We start from the raw sequence: 20,096 nt of genomic DNA, 5'->3' as shown, positions 1-20,096 counted from the left end.
GCTACCATTCATTGGCTATGTGACTTTGGGCCATATTCCAATATTAGAAATAACCTCCAAACCTTAGGACCTGTAAATAACACTGGGCCAATGGCACTTGCAGCAGAGATTTGGAAGACAGATTAAAATTGTACATATGAAAACTTACACAGTAGTGCTTGGTGCAACATATCTCAACTGCACAATTTTTTCCTGCTGAATTTATCTTATTTCTTTTCTTTCTCAGTTTCAGACATGACATCTGTTTTCTAGATGTTTCTCTGTTGTTTTGCATACCATGGGATTTGATTTCTGTCCTTGTGTAGCGTGAGGCAGGCCTTCAAGTATGAGGAATAGTAAGATTTTAAGAATAATTTCCCTCTCAGCCTCTCCTTTGGATGGGACGACATGTGTGGTGGTGCATTCTCCTGCCTTGCCCAGCCCTCAAGTCATGCCCTGTTGATCAGAGTTGTGCATTCACCCACACGGGAACAGATCCAAAGTCTGGCTGGAGACTTAGGTGCTAAACGTACACTTGGGCCCAGTCAGTGATCGCTGTTGGGATTAGGGATTAGTAAACGCTGGGGTGGCCGCTGAATGTCAAGGCCATTCAGTTCGACCCTGGCGTAGGCTGGTGATCTGCCTTCTGGCTCAGGCTGCCTTTCCGTCCCACTTGGGCCCTATGAGGAGCCCCACTCTCCCTGGTGTTTAGGAGCATGCCTCCACCCCTTGAAGCCAAAAGGGTTTGTGTGGAAAAGCATCACCACCAAGCACACAGAAGCGCATGCTGCTCGGGCAAAACCCATTCTCCCATCCCAATCTCTCAAACATGGACACTTTCCAGATCATTGGCTTGAGAGGGGTGATTAAGACTACAACCGCAGGACAAATATGACGTCACATAAAGGTTAGGCTTCACACTGTGATATTTATAGAGTCAGATCTCATCTTGGCATGGAGACTAGAGAGCCAGTGGACCAACAACACTCCGCCGAGTTCAGATGGATGATCCCATGTAAATCATTTCTCTCTCTTCTTACCCGTTTCTCCCTGTGGCCATCGGATCATCACCAGCCTGTGATAAAAGATGTTGTGTGAATAAAAATGTAACGATCACACAGGGCAACATTTTAGTTTGCTACCAGAGTCAGCCAAGCTCAGACACTGGAAAGAGAGAACACGAATATGACAGCACCGGGAAAAAAACGAAACCATCATTTGCTTGTGTGTATGTTAGCAGCCTATGAATGCCAAACTTGATAGCATGCATTTGTGAGCCCCTGGCACACATTAGTGTTATCACCTGTGAACTCTGATTCCTGAACTGTATAAGGCTCTGGGACAACTGAGCCCATTTCACGGAGGCTCAGTTTGTACTGAGGCAGCAAGGTTGTCTCCTTTCAGGGCATTTTGCCTTTTGCAGAGCAGATGGGAATGAACGCAGGCAATACAGAGACATTTGATGATGAACTATCCCAGGGGGAGCGAAAGTCAGCCCATCTGTCTGCACACACAGAGTTCTAACTGCTCAGCTCTGTCTTTCCTAATTGATATTGCCAGATATGTTTAGTTGAAATCATTTGGTTAGCACCTGCCACACACACTCTCATAATTTCCAAGTCACATGAGTAAGGTTTTCCTTCCTTCCTTCTCTTTCATCCACTGTGAGCTTCCAAAGCTCAGAAGTTCTGTCTTTCCCACCCGTCCCTCGCCAGGCAGTGAGTGGCCAGCTCACAAAGAGAGCTTTTAGAGCATAGTGAGCAGGTTTGTAACATTGCAACACATTAGTCTCCAAAGGGGATTTTCTCTTTTAAAGTTGATTGAAGCACAGTGTGCAGGGTTGTGATCTGACTTAGCAGCTTAGCTCACATGCCAACTCTGATGCTATTATCTATGCCTTGATTAAGCAACATGACCTCTGAGCTCAGCCCTGACCTGCACTACTGGAGTGATGTTACTGCATCGCAGGTATCCTCAGAGGCTGACCAGATGGAGAGGATGTGAAGCTCCCAGGACAAAGTGGTACCCAGGGACTTCACACGTGCTAGAGGAGGAGTGAGGGCTGTGGAATCTGACCTGGAAGTTCATAGAAATCACACCACACTGTGCCTGGTACAAAGTGAATGGTAGACAACTTGTTATTGTTAACAGAAGGCAATTACTGTTGGGGTTATCATTCAAAGGGCATAGCCAATAAAGATGTTTAAACCCACTCCACTGCTGTGGGGGTTAGGGGGAGCAAGAAAATGAAAAGGAACTCGGGATGAGGAAATTTATGTAATTTGGGTTTCCTGGCAACCATGGCAATAGAAACAACTGCAATGTTTCACATAATTATCAATTTCAGTCATAATTAGTCAACTGGAGCTGTGCTGTCCTGTGTGGGAACCAGACGTCATATGTAGCTATCACACATTTGAAATGGCATGGACCAGACTCAAAACATGCTGAATAAATAAAACATTCTGGTTTTGTAAATATAGTATAAAAATCAAAATGTCATTAATAATTTTGTAATATTGATTACACATTGAACTTGTGGTATTTTTAGTCATTTTGACTAACCAAAAGATATGGATAAAATTAATTTCACTCATCTACTTTATCTATTTAGTTTGGTTCTGTCTCAAGATTTTATTGCTGTGAAGAGACACCATGACCAAGACAACTCTTATAAAGAAAAACACTTAACTGGGGCTGGCTTACAGTTTCAGAGGTTTAGTCCATTATCATCATAGCAGGAAGCATGGTAGCCAGGAGGCAGCCATGGTGCTGTAGAAGGAGCTGAGGGTTCTACATCTTAACCTGAAGGCAGCCTGGAGGAGGCTCTCTTTTGTACTGGGTGGAGCTCAAGCACTAGGAGTCCTCAAAGCCAGCTTACTCAGTGACACACTTCTTCTAACATGGCCACACTTATTCTAACAAGGCCACCGCCACACCTCCTAAAAATGCCACCCTCTGTGGGTCAAGCACTCAAATCCATGAGTCTATGAGGACCAAATCTATTCAAACCACCACAAGTTCCTAGAAAAACATTGTAATTCTAGAAAAATATTCTTTCATTATTATTTTATGATGGATATAGTGGGACATGCCTTTAATGTTAAAACTTGGGAGGCAGAGGCAAGCCCATCTCTGTAAGTTTAAGGGCAGCCTGTTCTACACAGCGAGTTCCAGGACAGCAAGTATTACAAAGGGAGAGTCTGTTTCACACACAACCAATTTATTTATTTATTTATTTATTTAGTGTTTGAGAGGGGAAGGGGGAGGGAGAGGGAAAGAGAATATAGATGATTGTGTATCACTACCTACATGTGGAGTTCAGAGGACAATTTTCAGAAGTTAGCTCTGTTCTTCCACCTTGCTGACTAAAGGTGTCTGTCTTATGTCTTTCCTGCTGCAGTTATAAGCTAGGGGTCTAGGAACTCCTAGCTGATTCTCTTGTCTCCAACTCCCATCTTCCTGGAAGAGTGTGCTGAGATTCTCGATGCATGCAGCTTTTCTTTCTCTGTTTTAAATATGGGCTCAGGTGACAGAACTCAGATTGTCAGGCTCTAGAGACAAGCACTTTCACTCACTGTGCCAGTTTACTGGTCTTAACATTTTTAAATATCCATGTGGGGGCTGGAGAGACAACTCAACACAGAATAGTACTGGCTGCTCTTGCAGAGGATCTGAGTTCTGTTCTCTGCACCTACATGACAGCTCACAACTCTCTAACTCTGGAGTTCCAATTCCTCTCTGGGCTTCTAGAACATGTCGTATGCCAACATACATTCAGACAAAACACACATACACATTGTTATGGTTTGTACATGCTCAGCCCAGGGAGTGGCCCTGTTGGAGTAGGTATGGCCTTGTTGGAGTAGGTGTGTCACTGTGGGGTATGGGCTTTAATACCCTTGTCCAAGATGACTGGAAGCCAGTCTTCTCCTAGCAGCCTTCAGATGAAGATGTAGAACTCTCAGTTCTGCCTGCACCATGCCTGCCCGGATGCTGCCATGCTTCTGCCTTAATGATAATGGACTGAACCTCTGACCCTTTATGCCAGCCCCAATTAAATGTTGTCCTTATAAGAGTTGCCTTGGTTGTGGTGTCTGTTCACAGCAGTAAAACCCTAACTAAGACACACATAAAGTAATAGATCCAACATTTTATTCTAAATGTCCACATAGCTCACATTGGGGTAGAGGAGGGGAAGAAGCCTTCTCTGAGACAGTTTCAGTGTTATGGCTGTCTTTGTTTGTTTTGTTTTGTTTTTGGGGTTTTTTTTGTTTGTTTGTTTTTTTCAAGACAGGGTTTCTCTGTGTAGCCCTGGCTGTCCTGGAACTCACTTTGTAGACCAGGCTGGCCTCGAACTCAGAAATCTGCCTGCCTCTGCCTCCCAAGTGCTGGGATTAAAGGCGTGCGCCACCACGCCCGGCTTCAACTTTATTCTTACTCCAGGTCAGCACCCTGGGTTTCATGGCTCACTTTGCCCCACCCATGCTTATTATGTATAACACTGGGGGGGGGGGCTTTTTTCCTCATTAAATGAATTTATATTATTTATGTTTTTATATCCTTACATATGACATATTCATAATTATGCACTAGCATAACAGAAATGATTAGCTGGTATAAATAATAGAACTGTATTGATATATAATGTAAGTATCAGCTGTTATATATGAATATATTATTCCATATATTACTTATAAGAGTGGCATTGGATGACCAATGTCTTCACCAACATTTCCAGGGCAGTTTGCTAAGTATCTGGGTAAGAGAGAAGAAATAATAACAGTAGTTGCTACCACTTCTTGGATGCTAGCTATAGTCACCAATAGAATCACCAACCTTTGGATGCTGTCTGGTGTACCAGGTATAATACTGACTTCTTTACATGTATTGAGCCTTGTATGATTGCTCATACATTGAACCAGAAACTCCGACTAGCAGACACTAAGATATAAGAAGATCTGTCTTCTCTTCTCTGCATCTTTGGTGGTACCTGCAACTTGTAGCGGGGGGTGGTGGGGGGCCAGCAAACAAGATGGAAGATCTAGCACGGGTTGATATAGAATGTGTCTGTCTTCTCACTGCCTTGATGTTCAGCTGTCCTGCGCTTCTCTTCAGTGTTGACAGCGCCCATGAATTTGAAAGTCTGTGCACATTGTCATCTGAAGGCTGACTGTGATTTACAGCTGTAGGCAGGACACAGCATGAGTTCTGGAGAGAGCTGTGTGCTGGGATCGTCTCTCCTGATCTTCCTGTGGTACTTCTAGAACAACTCAAACTGTAGTTTTTCCTGTGGCTAAAAACTACCTTGAAATGCTCAAGAACTTGGCAGAAACACATTACATCTTATCTTAGACCTGATTTTATTACATATATATATAATATATATATATATGTATATATATGTAATAAAATAGGAAAAAATTATAAGCTATAAATTTGCAAAATGAAGTAAGGAAAGCTGGTACTCTTACCCACAGCCCTCTCCTCCCAGCTGAGGCTAAGAGAAAAAAACCATGGGATTTGGGAAAAGGTTTAATCCTCAATATGAATAGAGCTATGAGTTTAAAAAAAAAAAAAAAGGGGGGGAACTGACCACATGTCCTGCTCTAAACATAAATTACCAGAGGGGTCTAGAACATCCTGACTTGACTTTGGGGTTCAAGAGTAGAGAACATAGAAAATTGTGATAAGTTGTTGAGAGATGATGGTATGGTTTGAATCTGAAATGTCACCTCAGGCTCATGTCCCCGACTGGAGGCACTATTTTGGCAGGATGTTGGAATCTGTAGGAGGTGGGGTCTGAGCACTGGAAGTAGGCTATTTGTAGCTATCCTTAGATTGTTATGACTTAGATAATTATGTCTATACCACAGACTCCTGTTGTCACAAATGCTTCCATATCTGCCTTGATATGATAGATTATGCTATCTGAAATCCAAAATCAAAATTAACTTGTGGTATTTCTGGTAAGTATTTCTCTTACAGTGATATAAAAATAATTAATCAGAAATGGAGGGAGTTGGGCTGGAGAGATGGCTCAGCGGTTAAGAGCACTGAATACTCTTCCAGAGGTCCTGAGTTCAATTCCCAGCAACCACATGGTAGCTCACAACCATCTGTAACGGGATCTGATGCCCTCTTCTGGGGTATCTAAAGACAGATATAGTGTACTCATATACATAAAATAAATAAATAAATCTTTAAAAATAAAGTGGAGGGAATTAGTATAAATCTAAGTGTGTGTATGCTACTGTACAGGACACCAGGACACAATGGGACTCCATCTTCACCAAAACTGGGCACAATGGATGCTCTCAATATCTTGCCTTCCCCTCCCCCCCCCCAAAAAAAAAGGCTTCCATCTTGGGCTGATGGCGGTTGTTCTCAGCCTCAAGTTGTCACACATTGGCCATGGGTACAGCAGGGAGTCATCATCTCTGCAAATCATCCATTAGGCTATGCTTATAGAAGCCTGGGCTAGTCTGAGGCTGCTCCACTCGGGAGAAATGACCCCTTAGGGATGCAGGTTAAATAGCTGTATGTTCAACATGGCTGATCCTGTAAACAGTGGTCTGCACGGAGCATTTAAATACCAGGTTTCTAGGATTCAAGACATTCCTTCCATGTCTTACTCAACTCAAAACATGTACAAAGCCAGGCCTGGTTGCACACACTTGTAAAGCCAGCACTCGGGAGGCTGAGGCAGGAGGATTGCTATGAGTGTGACAGAAGCTTGGGTCATAAAGTGAATTCTTGGCAAGCTATGGTATGAGAACCTGTCTCAAAATATCAAATGAAACTAAGCCACAGGCAAGAGCAAGGGAGGTGGAATTGCTCTTCTTTCTGTAACATGAGGTTAGGGGAAAAAGGAGCTAGTAGAACAGAGAGTTACTGTTGGCTGCACAAACAGGCCAGGACCACAAAGCAAATGCTTCTAGTAGACCTGAGGCCTTTGCCAGGCAACAGGCGACAGGGTGCTCTGTTGGACTCTAAGAAAGGAAACCTGCAGAGATAAAGAGTTTTGGATGTTAAGCTTTTTGATTGCCCTGATTATCATTAATAGATGGCTGTCTCAGATTTCCAAAGAACCACTTTTCTGTAGTTAATGGGGGCATAAAAATACAGTATGTTCTTAGTAATTTCAGGAGACCCAGGGGACCCGGGACCCTCTTGTGATGAAAGATCTCTGATTTTGTTGGCAAGAATTTACAGCTTGAAAGATACCATATTGATTCATTGAGACAAACCTCGGCCATCTCAGTAAAAATCACAGATGCTAAGAACCTTAAAGCCTGGGAGAAATGAGGGCTCTCGTGGCCCTGACATGGCAGTTTCTAACATGTGAAGACGCGGGACGTTTTAAGGATCCATTTCCATCAGCCCTTAAAGGATGCTGCTCATACCTACATGATTGTGACTCATTTTAATTCGTTAATGCTGAAGTGGCTTCTTTCAGGGCTTTGATTTTTTAAGAGAATACTTACATAGAATTATGAAAAGGGTATTGATAATGTCAGAGCTGGCTTGTGTCGGCCTCCTTCTGGAATGTTAAGACTTCACAATCACTCCTGTCTCTGTCTGAGCTCCTGGAGGGCTAAATAGAAACTGACTATATGATTCAAAGCAAGAGCAGAGCTCATGGTCTAAGCCCTGGGCATTATCCAGGGCTGCTGTGACCTTCCCTGTGCTACTTGTAAGAGAGAATGCAAAGAAAATGAGATTGCTTACCTAACCCCCATGGCCTCGAAAACAAACAGACAAAAACAAAACAAAACAAAACAAACAAAACAAAACATCCCACCCCACCCCTCCCCCCAACCCAACTGAAGGGTATGAAAACTGGTGTTTTGAAAAGAAAAAAGAAAAAGATTAGCCGCCTGGTGAAGCTGAGGACCTTGTCATGGAGCAGGGGACTGGAGCTGGATCCTCATGGATGAAGAACTTGGCCACACATATTTCAGAAGCCACTGACTGAGGCTATCTCTAAGCGTGCCTACTTATCTCCTGCTCTGACCTTTCCCTCCGTGACCAGCACACAGCCATGCGTTCAGCAAGTGAGCAACAGACATCTGGAAAGTGAGGTTGTGAAACATCCTCACAGAAATAAAGAGGGGAGGTGCACACATCATAATCGGTAGTATTCATGAACGTGTATTTTTAAATTCATCTAAATATCCCTGTGTGCATGTTTAAGATGAAGCAAGAGAATCCTAATGGCTCCCTGTCTTGTGCTCTCACGTTGGCAATGGGTTCGTTTTGTGGATACTATGGAATCAACCCAGGGCCTTACACTAAACATCACTGTACCCTGTGCCACAACTGCACCTCAGACAATGTTCTTTCTTACACACCGCATGTATGTATGTATGTATGTATGTATGTATGTATGTATGTATACAATAACTGATCCTATTGTAAAGCACCCAAAAGGCACGTCCATAAAGGGAGAGGGCTGCTTTGCAAGCTGCTTTCAAGAAGAATCGGCTATTATTATTACTAGGAGATGAGGTCACTGATTTAAAGGCCTGATAGCGATGGGCAGCTGACTCTGGTCCCTGACCATGCACAGGAAGGGATTTAGCTCTGTGAACACGTGTGCAGGGACATGACAGAACGGGTGACTGGGCTCCCTGTGGGACTCAGACTAAGGAAGGAAACATGGGCAAAGCGGGTACTGTATTAGAAAGCAGGGACTGTCTTCCCAGGGATGTGTCACTTCTAGTTTCATAGATTAACAGCAGCTATTACTTCACGTTAGAGGCACCTAGGCTTCTTGTTTTCCAAAAGGAAAAGGGAGTAAACCCAGAACCCAAGCGGAGGAATCTGCTCAGCCTCCCACACAACTGTGCTCCTGTGGCCCAGGCATCCTGCCAGCTCATAAACAACGATGACCTCCTCTGATAGGCTCGCAGGCCTGGCAGGCAGCAGGGGACCTGGGGAAGTTTTGTCTGAAACACTGGGTAATACCAGACACCCTTGGCTCATGTGACCCTGAGCACCCAGAGGGAGTGGTGGGGATGAACGGGAGTTTGCTAAGGGAGAGAAAACTTCACCTCTAGCCTGAGATCTTGGTGTGCAAGGGGCTGGGACTCCGGGGCATCATCCTGGGTGGACATCCTCTCTCTAGGGAACCCTGTCACTCTGGAATCACCTAAATCTGCCCGCTTGCTGTGACAGTTTGCATTATACTGAACTTCTACAATTAAAATGGAGTCTAACGTGGGGGCAGTTAGGGATCTACAATTAAAATGGAGTCTAACGTGGGGGCAGTTAGGGATCCAAGTGCAGTCAGGCTTTGGAGAGTCTTCAGTGTCTAATCTTCACCCAGATCTCCACCTGGTCACTCAGAATATTTGAGTCGCCCTTCCTCTTTCTTAGTGATATCTTTGAGATCTCAGCTTAATGAGATCTTTTTGTCTTGCCCAAATGTCACCTGGAGCCAGCCTCCCCCAAGGGATCTTTCCCTCTCTCTTACATTTGAACAGTTGTGGTCCACTGACTGCTGCGACGGATTATGCCCAACTTAACTCCACCAGGACCAGGATTAGACACCAAGGACTAGGAGAAAGGCTGAGGGCTAACATGACACTACTCTCTGCTGTGCATGTGGCTGCAGATGTTTCTAGTGCATGCATACACACATTGTTGCATAGTATTTATATAGCAGGCTTCGATCCGACATTGGTAGATAATCATTTGCTTTTTATAAAATGTATGGTATGCATTTACTAAGTATGTCTACATTTATGATGTGCTTAGGAAATTGTTACGCACACGCTTAGAATATATAAAGGCAACAGAAGGAATTGATTTGTCCTGTAGAAGCCTCAGTCATGCTCAGGTTTACTGGTTCCTGATGGGACCCAATGAGCTATGTGTCCATGGAGACTTGTGAGAGCTGTGCTTAGGGCTAGACTTCCAACTTTATAAGGTCTAAAGAGGGGTTTCATCTCACCTGCCTCTTGCTCTCTTTATCCTGAGTCTCTTCCAGTGCTGGATCCTGTGAGAGTTCATGTCATGGGTGAGTTGGTATGCCAGTGTTGCTGAGTCATGGTACCCAGATACATGGTCAAGAGTTATTTAGGACACATATGAAAAAAATTTTTTAAAATGAGATTGACATTAGAATTGGTGGGTTTGGAGTAAAGCAAATTGATGTCTTCCATTGTGTTTCTAGAGGTGCTGGGGGAAATCATCCTGGTACAAGAAGCTCAGGCTAGAACAAGAAAGAGAGCCTCCACCCGACCCCTGAGGATGAGGGGAGTCTCTGGACAGTCTGTCTCCTGCCTGGGGCTGTAGCACCAAGTCTTCCCTGGTCTTTAGCCTGCCAGCCCACTTTAAAGATTTTAAATTTGCCAGCCTCTCTGTCATTACATAAACACATTCCATCAAGTCATCTCTTTCTGTATGTCTTCTTACATGTGACTGGCTATTTCTCTGGATAGCTATGACTTAGTAGCTCCCGTAACAACCAAACTCAGCTCCTCCATGCAAAGTACCCAAGAACGCTGTACTGTGCAGTAGCTGTCTTTCAGTATGCACATGAGGTTGGAGTTTATCAGTCCAAAGAGCCCTCACCAGTTCGGGTTCCTAGTCTGCAGCTCCTGAGACTGTGAGACTGTGTCGCCCACCACCACCACCACCACCCCCGCCACCACCTCTGCCAGGGACTGTGTGGGCCCTGGAACCAGCACCTACAGAACACTGGGCTATTTTTACTATACGACCCTAATTCATCTCAAACTGTTAAACTGCTTTGGTTTGGAGTACTGTAAAAAGCCCCTCAAATAAATAAAAACCAACCCTCTGGCCAGGAGTTTGCAGTTCAAGAGAAAATTTCTAATTTGGAGCAGCAGCAGCACCACAGTGAGCCACAGTCCTGGGTTGCACAGTGTTACTCTAACACACACACATAGTGTTACCCTAACACATACACATAGTGTTACTCTAACACACACACATAGTGTTACCCTAACACACACACATAGTGTTACCCTAACACACACACATAGTGTTACCCTAACACACACACATAGTGTTACCCTAACACACACACACATAGTGTTACCCTAACAAACACACATAGTGTTACCCTAACACACACACATAGTGTTACCCTAACACACACACATAGTGTTACCCTAACACACAAGGCTTTCCTGGAACCTCAGAATGTGGCCATATTTAGAAGGAAGGTTGTTGCAGATGTAATTAGCTTAGATGATGTCATCCTGGAAGAGGGTGGACCCTTAATCCAGTCTGACTGGTGTCCTTTGGGACAGACACAGAGGGAAGGTGTCCATGTGGAAGCAGGGGCAGAGCGTGGCATTATGAAGTTGGAATGCGAAGGAGCGGCTATCAGAAAGCAGGGGAGGGGTGTGGACTCAGGATGTGCTCAAGAATCCCCAAAACGGAAGCCACCCTTCTCCTATTTTGATTTTAATCCTTCTGGCCTTCAGAACTGTGAAAGAATGAATGTCTATTGACTTAAGCCACCCAGATTGTGGCATTTTGCCCAGACTGTCCTAGTAAACTAGCATGTGTACCCATGGTAAGCAGGTCAGTGGTTGGACATAATAAACACAGCCGTCTCCAGACACGGGACAACTGACAATGCAGGCAGACAGATGGGACAGCATCCATTGTGAACCAACACTGTCACCAAAACTCACCATGGAAAAGTCTGCACTTACAGAGCAGGGAGGAACCTTCCATAAGGGCCGGTACTTAGCCATCTAGGCGCTGAAATCGCCAACCTCATCAACCCACACACTTTGCTTACCTCAGGCTCTGAGCGCGTGATCAAGGAACACTCATGGACAATGGTGCCTAGGCTGACCTTCTCTCGGAAGGTTCAGATCTTTAATGGTGATTCTCAACCCTGGCAGGACATGGGACTGCCTGAGAAGTGCTTGCAACCTATGGATGGAGACTATGTGTCAGACCAGGTAGATAAAGACGGAGAGGGAGCAAGAGGGGCTAGCATCCAATTTTCTTCAAACCTTTGCTTAGGATTCTGAGGATTCAGAAGGAGGAATCTTTTGGTCCTTTGCTTACTTGATAAACTGCTTGTTGGCCTCTTTTAATGATCTCTGTGCCAACTCAATGTGAGTATAGTTTTGTAGTGAGACATGGGCACCTTCACAGTGACCCCCGTACTGTGCTTTGACTGCATTTGCACACGCATCCACCCAGGCAAGAGGGATTCCGTTTCATGTGACATTGTTGGTCTGCTATACTCCCCATTTCTAGAGATGTTGTTCTTAGAGGGCCATTCCCAGCTTCCTGCTGCTCACACCCCATTTCCCAGGGCAGCTGGTGCTTCTCCTATCCTCTATATGAGCCCCAGGGTTCTCCAATAAAAGCCACAGACCACGTCAGCAGCTGAGGACAGCAACATAGATCGTCTCAGTTTTGGAAGCAAGACGGGGAAACAAAGGCCCCTGAGGAGCCAGCTGTCCATGAAGGTTCTGTGGGACACTCCTGCTTGGTCTCTTTCTTAGCTTCTAGTGTTTACCACTGAAGCTCACGGGTGCTTCAGTTCAGCCTGTGTCCTGTGGTCATGTTGTCTTTCTCCTGTGCTTGGTGTCTTTCTGCATCTCCAGTCTCTTCTGAGAAGAACGCTGCTTTCCAAATTCAGTGCCGAGAAGTACACTATAGACGTAGAATGTAGAAGTATTGGAAGCATTAAAATGAGCCACACCGTGGCTCTTTCAAAGCAACAGAATAACCAAATGCCATCACCATCACCACCACCACCACCATCATCATCAATAACAACAACAAAATGGGGCCAATTAGGTTGAAAGAGGTGCCCACCCAACCCAGTATGATTTTATCTTAATATAGTTACATCTCCAGAGGTCAGGTTTCCAACTGCAGTCCCATTCCCAGCTACCAGGATTATAGCTTTATTATAATGTAAATGTTTGTGTATCACCCAAAATCCATGTGACATATTAAGAGGTAAAACCTCTGAGTGGTAAGTTCTGAGGCCAGAGCCTTCACAAATGATGCCAGTGACCCTATAAAGGAGCTGAGAGAGGGGCCAGGGATATAGCTCAATTGGTAGGGTGCTTTGCCTAATGTGTATGAGGCCTTTGGTTCCATCCCAGCACCATATGAACCTGGCATGGTGGCAGATACCTGCCATTCTAGCATTTGAAAAGTGAAGGCAGGAAGGTCATGAGTTCAAAGACACCCTTGATCCACTGGACTCTAGGAACCAAGTTGGGTTGGCACTGAGGGGCCTAGCCACCCTTTACCTTCCTTCCTTCTTTCCTGCCATGCAAGGGTACAGGGTCCCTTCCCTACAGAGGAAGTGATGTTTGAGATGCAATCGTGAAGACAGATACCAGATTCTCTACTCTCACGGAACCTGCCAGAACCTTGATCTCAGACATCTTGGCTTTCATAACATGAACAGTGTGAATTTATACTATTTACAAGCCACCCTAATTCAGAGCGGCACCTATAGATTACTGAGATAGACTTCTACATCTCTCTTTGAGGGACGCATTCAGCAAAACCAAGATGACCACATCTCTGATAGTTAATCATTAATGCCAACTTAACTGAATTGGAATCACTAGGAGACACATCCCTGGACATGTCTACAAGGGAGTTTCCAGGAAAGACTCACCCTGAATGTTGCTAGCACTGTTCCAAAGGCTGTTAACCCAGACTGAAGAAAATGAAGAAAGGAGCTGAGCTGAGCTCCAGTACCCATCTCTCTTCCTCCGACTACTGATGCAGCGTGACCGTACCCTTTCAAACTGTGACCCAGGATAAGCCCTTCCTTCCTGCTACTGTTAGGGCTTTGTCATAAGAAAGAATAACCCATGTGCTTAGTTAGCCTAGCTATCTTTGACTAATGCATCACATCCCTGTCTCAAGTTAACGATCTCAAATCTTTCTTTGTTACTTAGAACTACTCCAGTTAGCTTTTAAAGAAGAGTTGTTCATTCGATAGTTTTATGTGTATGCTTGTTTACCTGCATGAGCTTATATGGTGTATACCTGCATGAGTTTTTATGCACCACATACACATAGGAGCCTGGGAAGGCCAGAAGAGAGCTTTGGATCATGTGGAAGTAAAGTGATAGGTAGTTATAAGCTATCATGCGGGTGAACCCGGGTCCTTGTGCCCTAATCACTCAGCCATTTCTGCAGTCCCCAACCTTTGTTTTCTAAAGCATGCAACTTTAATCCTAGTTAATGAGGTTATAAACTCCGTTTATACTTTGGACAGAGACTCATGTCTCACACAAAGGATAGTTTGTGTTCTGGTGGAGAGATTACAAAAATAAACACATCTCTTCTCAGATAAACAACAACAAACAAAACCACAAAAATAACGAAAAAAATATAAACCCAAACAAACAAAAACAGAAGAGGTTCTATCCAACTTCCCACCATTCGGAAGTATGACTCTTAGTGTTATAAGGACTATTTAAAAAGTCAAGTAAATATTTTCTACATGCACCCAGATTTTGAGTGTTTTAGTAGTAGGTAGATATATAAATCAATCTCTCTCTCCCTCTCTCCCTCCCTCTCCCCCCCTCTCCCTCTCTCCCTCTCCCACTGAGTCTGCCTTTCACTGAGCACCGAAGTGAATGTGAGCCAGCATCCTGTACAAGGAGCAGAGTAGAAGTCTGTACTCTTCTTGCCTCTGCAGAATGAGCAGAGCTGTAAGAAGCCACTAGGAGTAGAGAGGGTCATGGCTTCTAAGGTCTCTAAAAGGTCACACAGGAGGCTGGCTGGCAGAGCTCACAGATACCATCAGGAATGGAGAAAGTTATTTTAAGTATAATGCATCACATGCTAACAATGATGTTAAAATGCACAGCTTTGAAGCAACAGTACATTTTTATGTAGTTTGACACAAACTTCTTTTTGGATAATTTTGAAAACTTTTGGCTAGTATATCACTGTAGATAGGAGTCTAATGTGCTACCATCATGTTCCCTCCCCCATTTCCCTGTTCTGTGAGCATGTGTGTTTAGTATATTCACACAGATACAATAGTTTGAGAGTTCACAAGCATGATGACATGTGGCCACAGGCTTGTTAACATTTTTAGGAAAGCAGAAATGTTTAAGACATGTATGCAACTGGTGTGTGTGTGCATCACAACTGGACTTGAACTTTCGGGTTATAAAAGGCGCAGCTGTAATGCACCATAGCCTAAACTAGATTCCTAATAGAATTTTGACTTTTGGTTTTAGATTGATTTTTAAGTTACATGTATCTGTGTTTGGCTATATGTACATGTAAGTAAGTGTAGGTGGTGTCTGCCGGACTCTAGACTGGAATACCCGGAGCTAGAGGTACAGGCATTTGTGAGAGGTCTCACATGGGTGCTGGGATCAGAACTCAGGTCCCCAGCAAGACTGGTTTGCACTCTCAACCCCCAAGCCATCATTAAAAATTAAAAATTAGGAGCCGGGTGTGGTGGTGCACACCTTTAATCCCAGCACTCGGGAGGCAGAGGCAGGTGGATTTCTGAGTTTGAGGCCAGCCTGGTCTACAGAGTGAGTTCCAGGACAGCCAGAGCTATACAGAGAAACCCTGACTCAAAACAACAACAACAACAACAACAAGCAACAGAGGCTATGTGAATTCAATCTCGAAGATATAGGGAAAGGATTTTCATAGACTCTGATGACACTATTGTTAAGAACATCTGATAAATGGTAATTTTAATCTATAGGTGGAAATCTAAATAACACTAGGAGTAGCTAGTGTAGCAACAACACACAACCCAATGAATGTTCCCTGTCTCTTCTGTGGGCTCTTCAGGTGGACAGAGGAACCCGAGGAAAGCAAGAGCTGAGCCACAAACTAACTCTCTCTCTCTCTCTGAGCCACAAACTAACTCTCTCTCTCTCTCTCTCTTTCTTCCCTTCTTCCCTTCTTCCTTTCTTCCTATCTATGCAATTTTTATTAAATTTCTAGGATCTTCCCAAAAGAAAAAAATTCAAAGAAACAACCATATCATGATACTTATTACACATTCTAGATAAAGAACACTAACTCTGTGAAGAAGTGTCAGGAACAGTGGGTATCTGAGAGCACATTAAATTCTAGGGGTGTTACTAAGAAAGAGAGAGATGGTGTGGATGTGGGCCTACAGCAAAATAACAATTACTTTGGAGTTTGCTTTTTCAGGTTCACAGAATCCTCAGTTACCCGTCAGTCTCCAGTGATCAAGGGCATCTTCCAGCATGGCTCTGCGAGGTAGGCCCTTCTTCAAAGAACCTTTACATCTTGTTGCATGCAGGAAGGTAGGCCAGTGGCTCCTTCTGAAGCCATTTAAGAGTGAAGTTAGCAAGGTGACCATTTGCCATGTTCTAAGGTGGCTTGTCTTCAACGTCTCCATAACAGTATTTGCTAGGTTCCTACCATGTGTTAAGCCCTGGGCTCCTGACACTTGGTGACTGGGTGAAACGTAAGTCCAAAGAATGGTTTCTGCTCCGAAGGAGCCAACAGTCTAGAGGTAAAGAAATGTTCTGAGAGTAAGGGGAGGATGCTGAGGTCTCTGCCCTGGAACCCTGGAGGAATGGGGACCCTGGAGGCACCGGAGAGTGCTGCTGAGAAAGACCATTGTGAATCAGCTAGTCTACCTGTGTATGTTGAGGCAAAAAGGCCCTGCACACAAACCGAGTTAGTATCAAGTAATCTAGGTCTCTATGCACATTGATTGAGTGGTACGATGAGACGATGTAAATTTCTTTAGTTCCTTTTAAAATATGTGGTACCCAGTAGACAATGAAGGATAAAAAATGTCATGGCTCTTCCTGAGGCTGATTTGTGTTCAGTGTTTTATGAGTGGGAAGCAGTGTGCCCATTGGCTCATTTCCTGGCAGCAGTCAAGAGGCTTCCATATCAACTCTCCTCATATGCAATTTAAGGAGGGCTCAGGTTAGCCCAGTGTAGAGGGAGACGAAATAATCAGAATTACAGAGAGATGGGAAACACTCTGCAGAGCTCTCAGTGAAAATGAATGGGTCTTTAAAATTATGTCGCTTTTACTAGGATAGACTGAGTTCATTTCCTTTGAATGCTTGGTTTTGCTTTGTTCTCTCTCTCTATTAGGCAACTTCTCACGGCTGCTTCCTTAGTGTCTCCCGAAGTCCTAATGCAATATGTGCACTGAATAGTTTGTTGACTGACTGCATGTTGTTGAATTAATGAAAGGGATGTCAACTCAGAAATCCAGCACTGGCAGACAGTATAGATAATGTAGTCTACTGTAACAACGGCAAGAGTGTGCTCTTTAATTACAGAGACATTTCTGTAACACAGCTGACTTCAGAGTATCTTTATCTTGCTTAGCTCTTAAATCTTACCTTGAAAATTTCTCTTTCAGTCAGTTAAAAAAGCCATTTGTTCAAAATTTATATCTCTACATAGCAAAGCTAAAGAATCATTTTTTTAAAAAATCAAAACATTAAAATAAGTGGAAACATACATATTTGATTCTGAATACTATTTCTGAACTGAATCTGGATTTCAGAAGGCATGATTGCAACTCAAAGGCTGTGAAGCCGCGCAAGCTAAGAAGAAAGACTGAAAGATGCTCTGCTATTTCAATTCTTTTAATAACTTCAAATCTTTACAACTTCTTTATCCCTTCCTTTCTCCTTCAGTGTAGCAACTGTGCAAGTTTCTGAAAAAGCACTTTCTAACCTTGGGATCCTGGGTGAGGACGGCGTCCTCTGCTGCCTGATTGGTGTGTCACTCTGATGGTCTGAGTCTGCAGAAGGCCCACACTTCCATGTCAGAGCTGTGGGCGTCTGGGTGACATCATCCTTATTCCGAAAGGCAGAATCCAGTGTCGCTGAGACCTTGGGCTGCAGTTTATGAAGCATTCCTGCTCGCCCAGACAACCCTACCTCTCCAAATGTCTCCTGTGCCCTTAGCCTCAGGACCTCCCGAGGCCACCCGCGGCCACCCAGTGACACTTGCTTTACCACTGGCCAGTGCGCTCCTCCCTCCCGCCTCGCCCCGCCCAGGCGGACTCAGCCGCCCGCCGAGGCGTGTCCCTCGCTGCCCGCCGTAGCCGAGCGTTCGGCCGGCCGCCGTTCCCAAGATGGCCGCTGCGCGCACGGCTCCTGCGGCGGGCTAGAGGCGGAGGCGGAGTCGAGTCACTCCCTCACCCCGCGGCTCCTGGTCTTCCCGCACCAGGCTGCAGCTGACGACCCGCCGCGGTCATGCGAAGCTTGGTGCACGGATGAGAGACGCCATCGCCGAGCCGGTGCCCCCTCCCGCCCTCGCCGACACCCCTGCAGCCGCCATGGAGGAGCTGCGGCCAGCACCGCCGCCACAGCCCGAGCCGGATCCGGAGTGCTGCCCAGCGGCGAGGTGAGTGCACGGCTGCAGCTGCAGCTCGGAGGGAGCAGGGTGGCGCGTGAAGGGGGCGTGGGGTCCTCGGCTGCGCGCCAGGTGGGCGCGGAGCATCCGGACCTCCGGTGGCGGGAGGGGCGCGGTGCAGCGCGGAGCCCGGTGCTCCGCTTCCGCGCGACCCCTGCCCGGGCTCGGAGGCCAAGCTCCCGAGCGACCCCGGCCTTTGCAGTAGTGCTCCCGGGGGCCCTGCTGCAGACAGCCTCAGCTTGCCCCGGACTGCCGCTCAGGCTCGGATCTGTGATCGGATGGAAGGAAGGTGGTCCATCTTTCTCCTTTTTCCAGGAAAAGAGAGGCGTCGTGCCTCTCGGCAGTTCCTTGCTCCTTCGGCCCTTTGCAGCGCGCCTCCCAGCCTTCTGTCCCCAGGGCGAAGCTTCACGTAACTGCAGACAAGGTTCCTTGCCCGAGATCCTTTTACTGTCTTCTAGCAACAGCCTGATGCAGTGTTGCGCACGAAAATAGCTAAGGGTTAATGTGTGAAACTTTGCTACCGCAGGAAGCTCCAAGATGGAACTTTGTTACCCAGAGTATCTGTTGCATTCTGCTCCACAGAAGCTCTGTTAACGACTACGAAGAGTCTCAAGTTTTAATTGGGAGGGTAAACTCACGGTGTCCTGATTTTGTGTTTAAATGCCAATCCTTTGCATCCCAGGATAAGCTTTGGCTGCCTCCTGTCCCCTATAGTGAAAACACTCCCACAACTCCTCCTGGCTTAAGGTCTCGCTCTATAACCTCAGGAAGAAGGCAGTTAAATAGCTTTGCTTTTTCCTGCTTGAAGAAATAGCAAATTTATAGTTGTAGCGAGACCCGAACACGGGAGCCATTCACATCCTTGCTTGTCACCACTGGGTTGCCCGAGAGGAATTTTACTTTTCCAAAGCCGTGAGAGCTATTGCATTATGTTCTTAATTTCAAGATAGTTCTGTGACCTCTTATGGGGCATTTTCTTTAAAGAATAGTACAGGGTGCTATTAGACTTTTTTTTCAGAAAGTTCATAATTTTCTTAATGTATTAAGCTGATGAGCAATTTTTACTCCTTTAATCGTTATTTTAGAAATAATAAATGTGAGTCCTTACTTAATGCTAAAAATGTTTTATCACTTAGCCATTACTTTTGTTAATCCATTTAATCTTTATAACAGTCTTATGAGTTAATTCTGCTATTCATCTCCTTTATGTAAGAGGAAACTGAGGCAAAAGGTAAATAGCATATATAAAGATTAACAGCTTGTAATGAACAAAAGTCTGGCTGCCCAGTTTGTGCCTTAATTATCACGAGGAAGAGGGATGATTTCATACCCACAGACCCGACATTATAATCCTATGTAACTGTTCTCGGGGAGAAAATGGACTTGAGCGGTGGTAGGCAGAGGGATAAAAATCTGCTATCAAAACGCTGCTTTCCTATTGATAAACAGCCTTGCCTTCCAGCCAGGAGCCTGTCTCTTTGTTATAATAAAAATAGGTCAGGATAATGGGCTTCATCCAACTTTATGTGAACAGCAGTGTACAGAACAAGGAGATCTTTGAAGTATTTTTCTTAGCAACATTGCAGTTAATTTTACAATAGCAAATGTGTAGAGCAGATTTTTTTTTTTTTTTTTTTTTTTTTTTTTTGGGTGAAGCTGCTGCTTTGCCTTTTTGCTGCAGTAATGGACACTGCCTCCTCTTCAGTAGGCAGGGGTGACCTCTGGCACTATTACTGTAC

At 45.0% G+C, this 20,096-nt stretch overlaps 1 protein-coding gene and 1 long non-coding RNA gene across 3 annotated transcripts in view; one reads left to right on the top strand and one right to left on the bottom strand.

Annotated features, from left to right (window-relative positions):
* Positions 1-227: 227 nt before the first annotated feature.
* LOC115029707 (uncharacterized) lies at positions 228-17,992 on the bottom strand. The gene is made up of 3 exons (XR_003835256.2): positions 17,674-17,992; positions 11,765-12,636; positions 228-1,054 (listed from the first exon to the last, which is right to left on the bottom strand). It is a non-coding gene; the product is annotated as an uncharacterized LOC115029707 (long non-coding RNA).
* Positions 17,993-18,067: 75 nt separating this feature from the next.
* Positions 18,068-20,096, top strand: part of Map3k4 (mitogen-activated protein kinase kinase kinase 4) — an 88,026-nt gene continuing 85,997 nt past the window's right edge. For both annotated transcript variants that reach the window (XM_021186230.2, XM_021186229.2), the window contains exon 1: positions 18,068-18,348. In XM_021186230.2, coding sequence (XP_021041889.1) covers positions 18,218-18,348 — 131 coding nt within the window. In that variant the 5' untranslated portion in view covers positions 18,068-18,217. The remainder of the gene's footprint in view (positions 18,349-20,096) is intronic.

Source organism: Mus caroli, unplaced genomic scaffold (genome assembly GCF_978045245.1).
Source record: "Mus caroli unplaced genomic scaffold, Mus_caroli_1 scaffold_18, whole genome shotgun sequence".
Lineage (NCBI taxonomy): Eukaryota > Metazoa > Chordata > Mammalia > Rodentia > Muridae > Mus > Mus caroli.
This window is presented reverse-complemented; position numbering and strand designations above follow the sequence as displayed.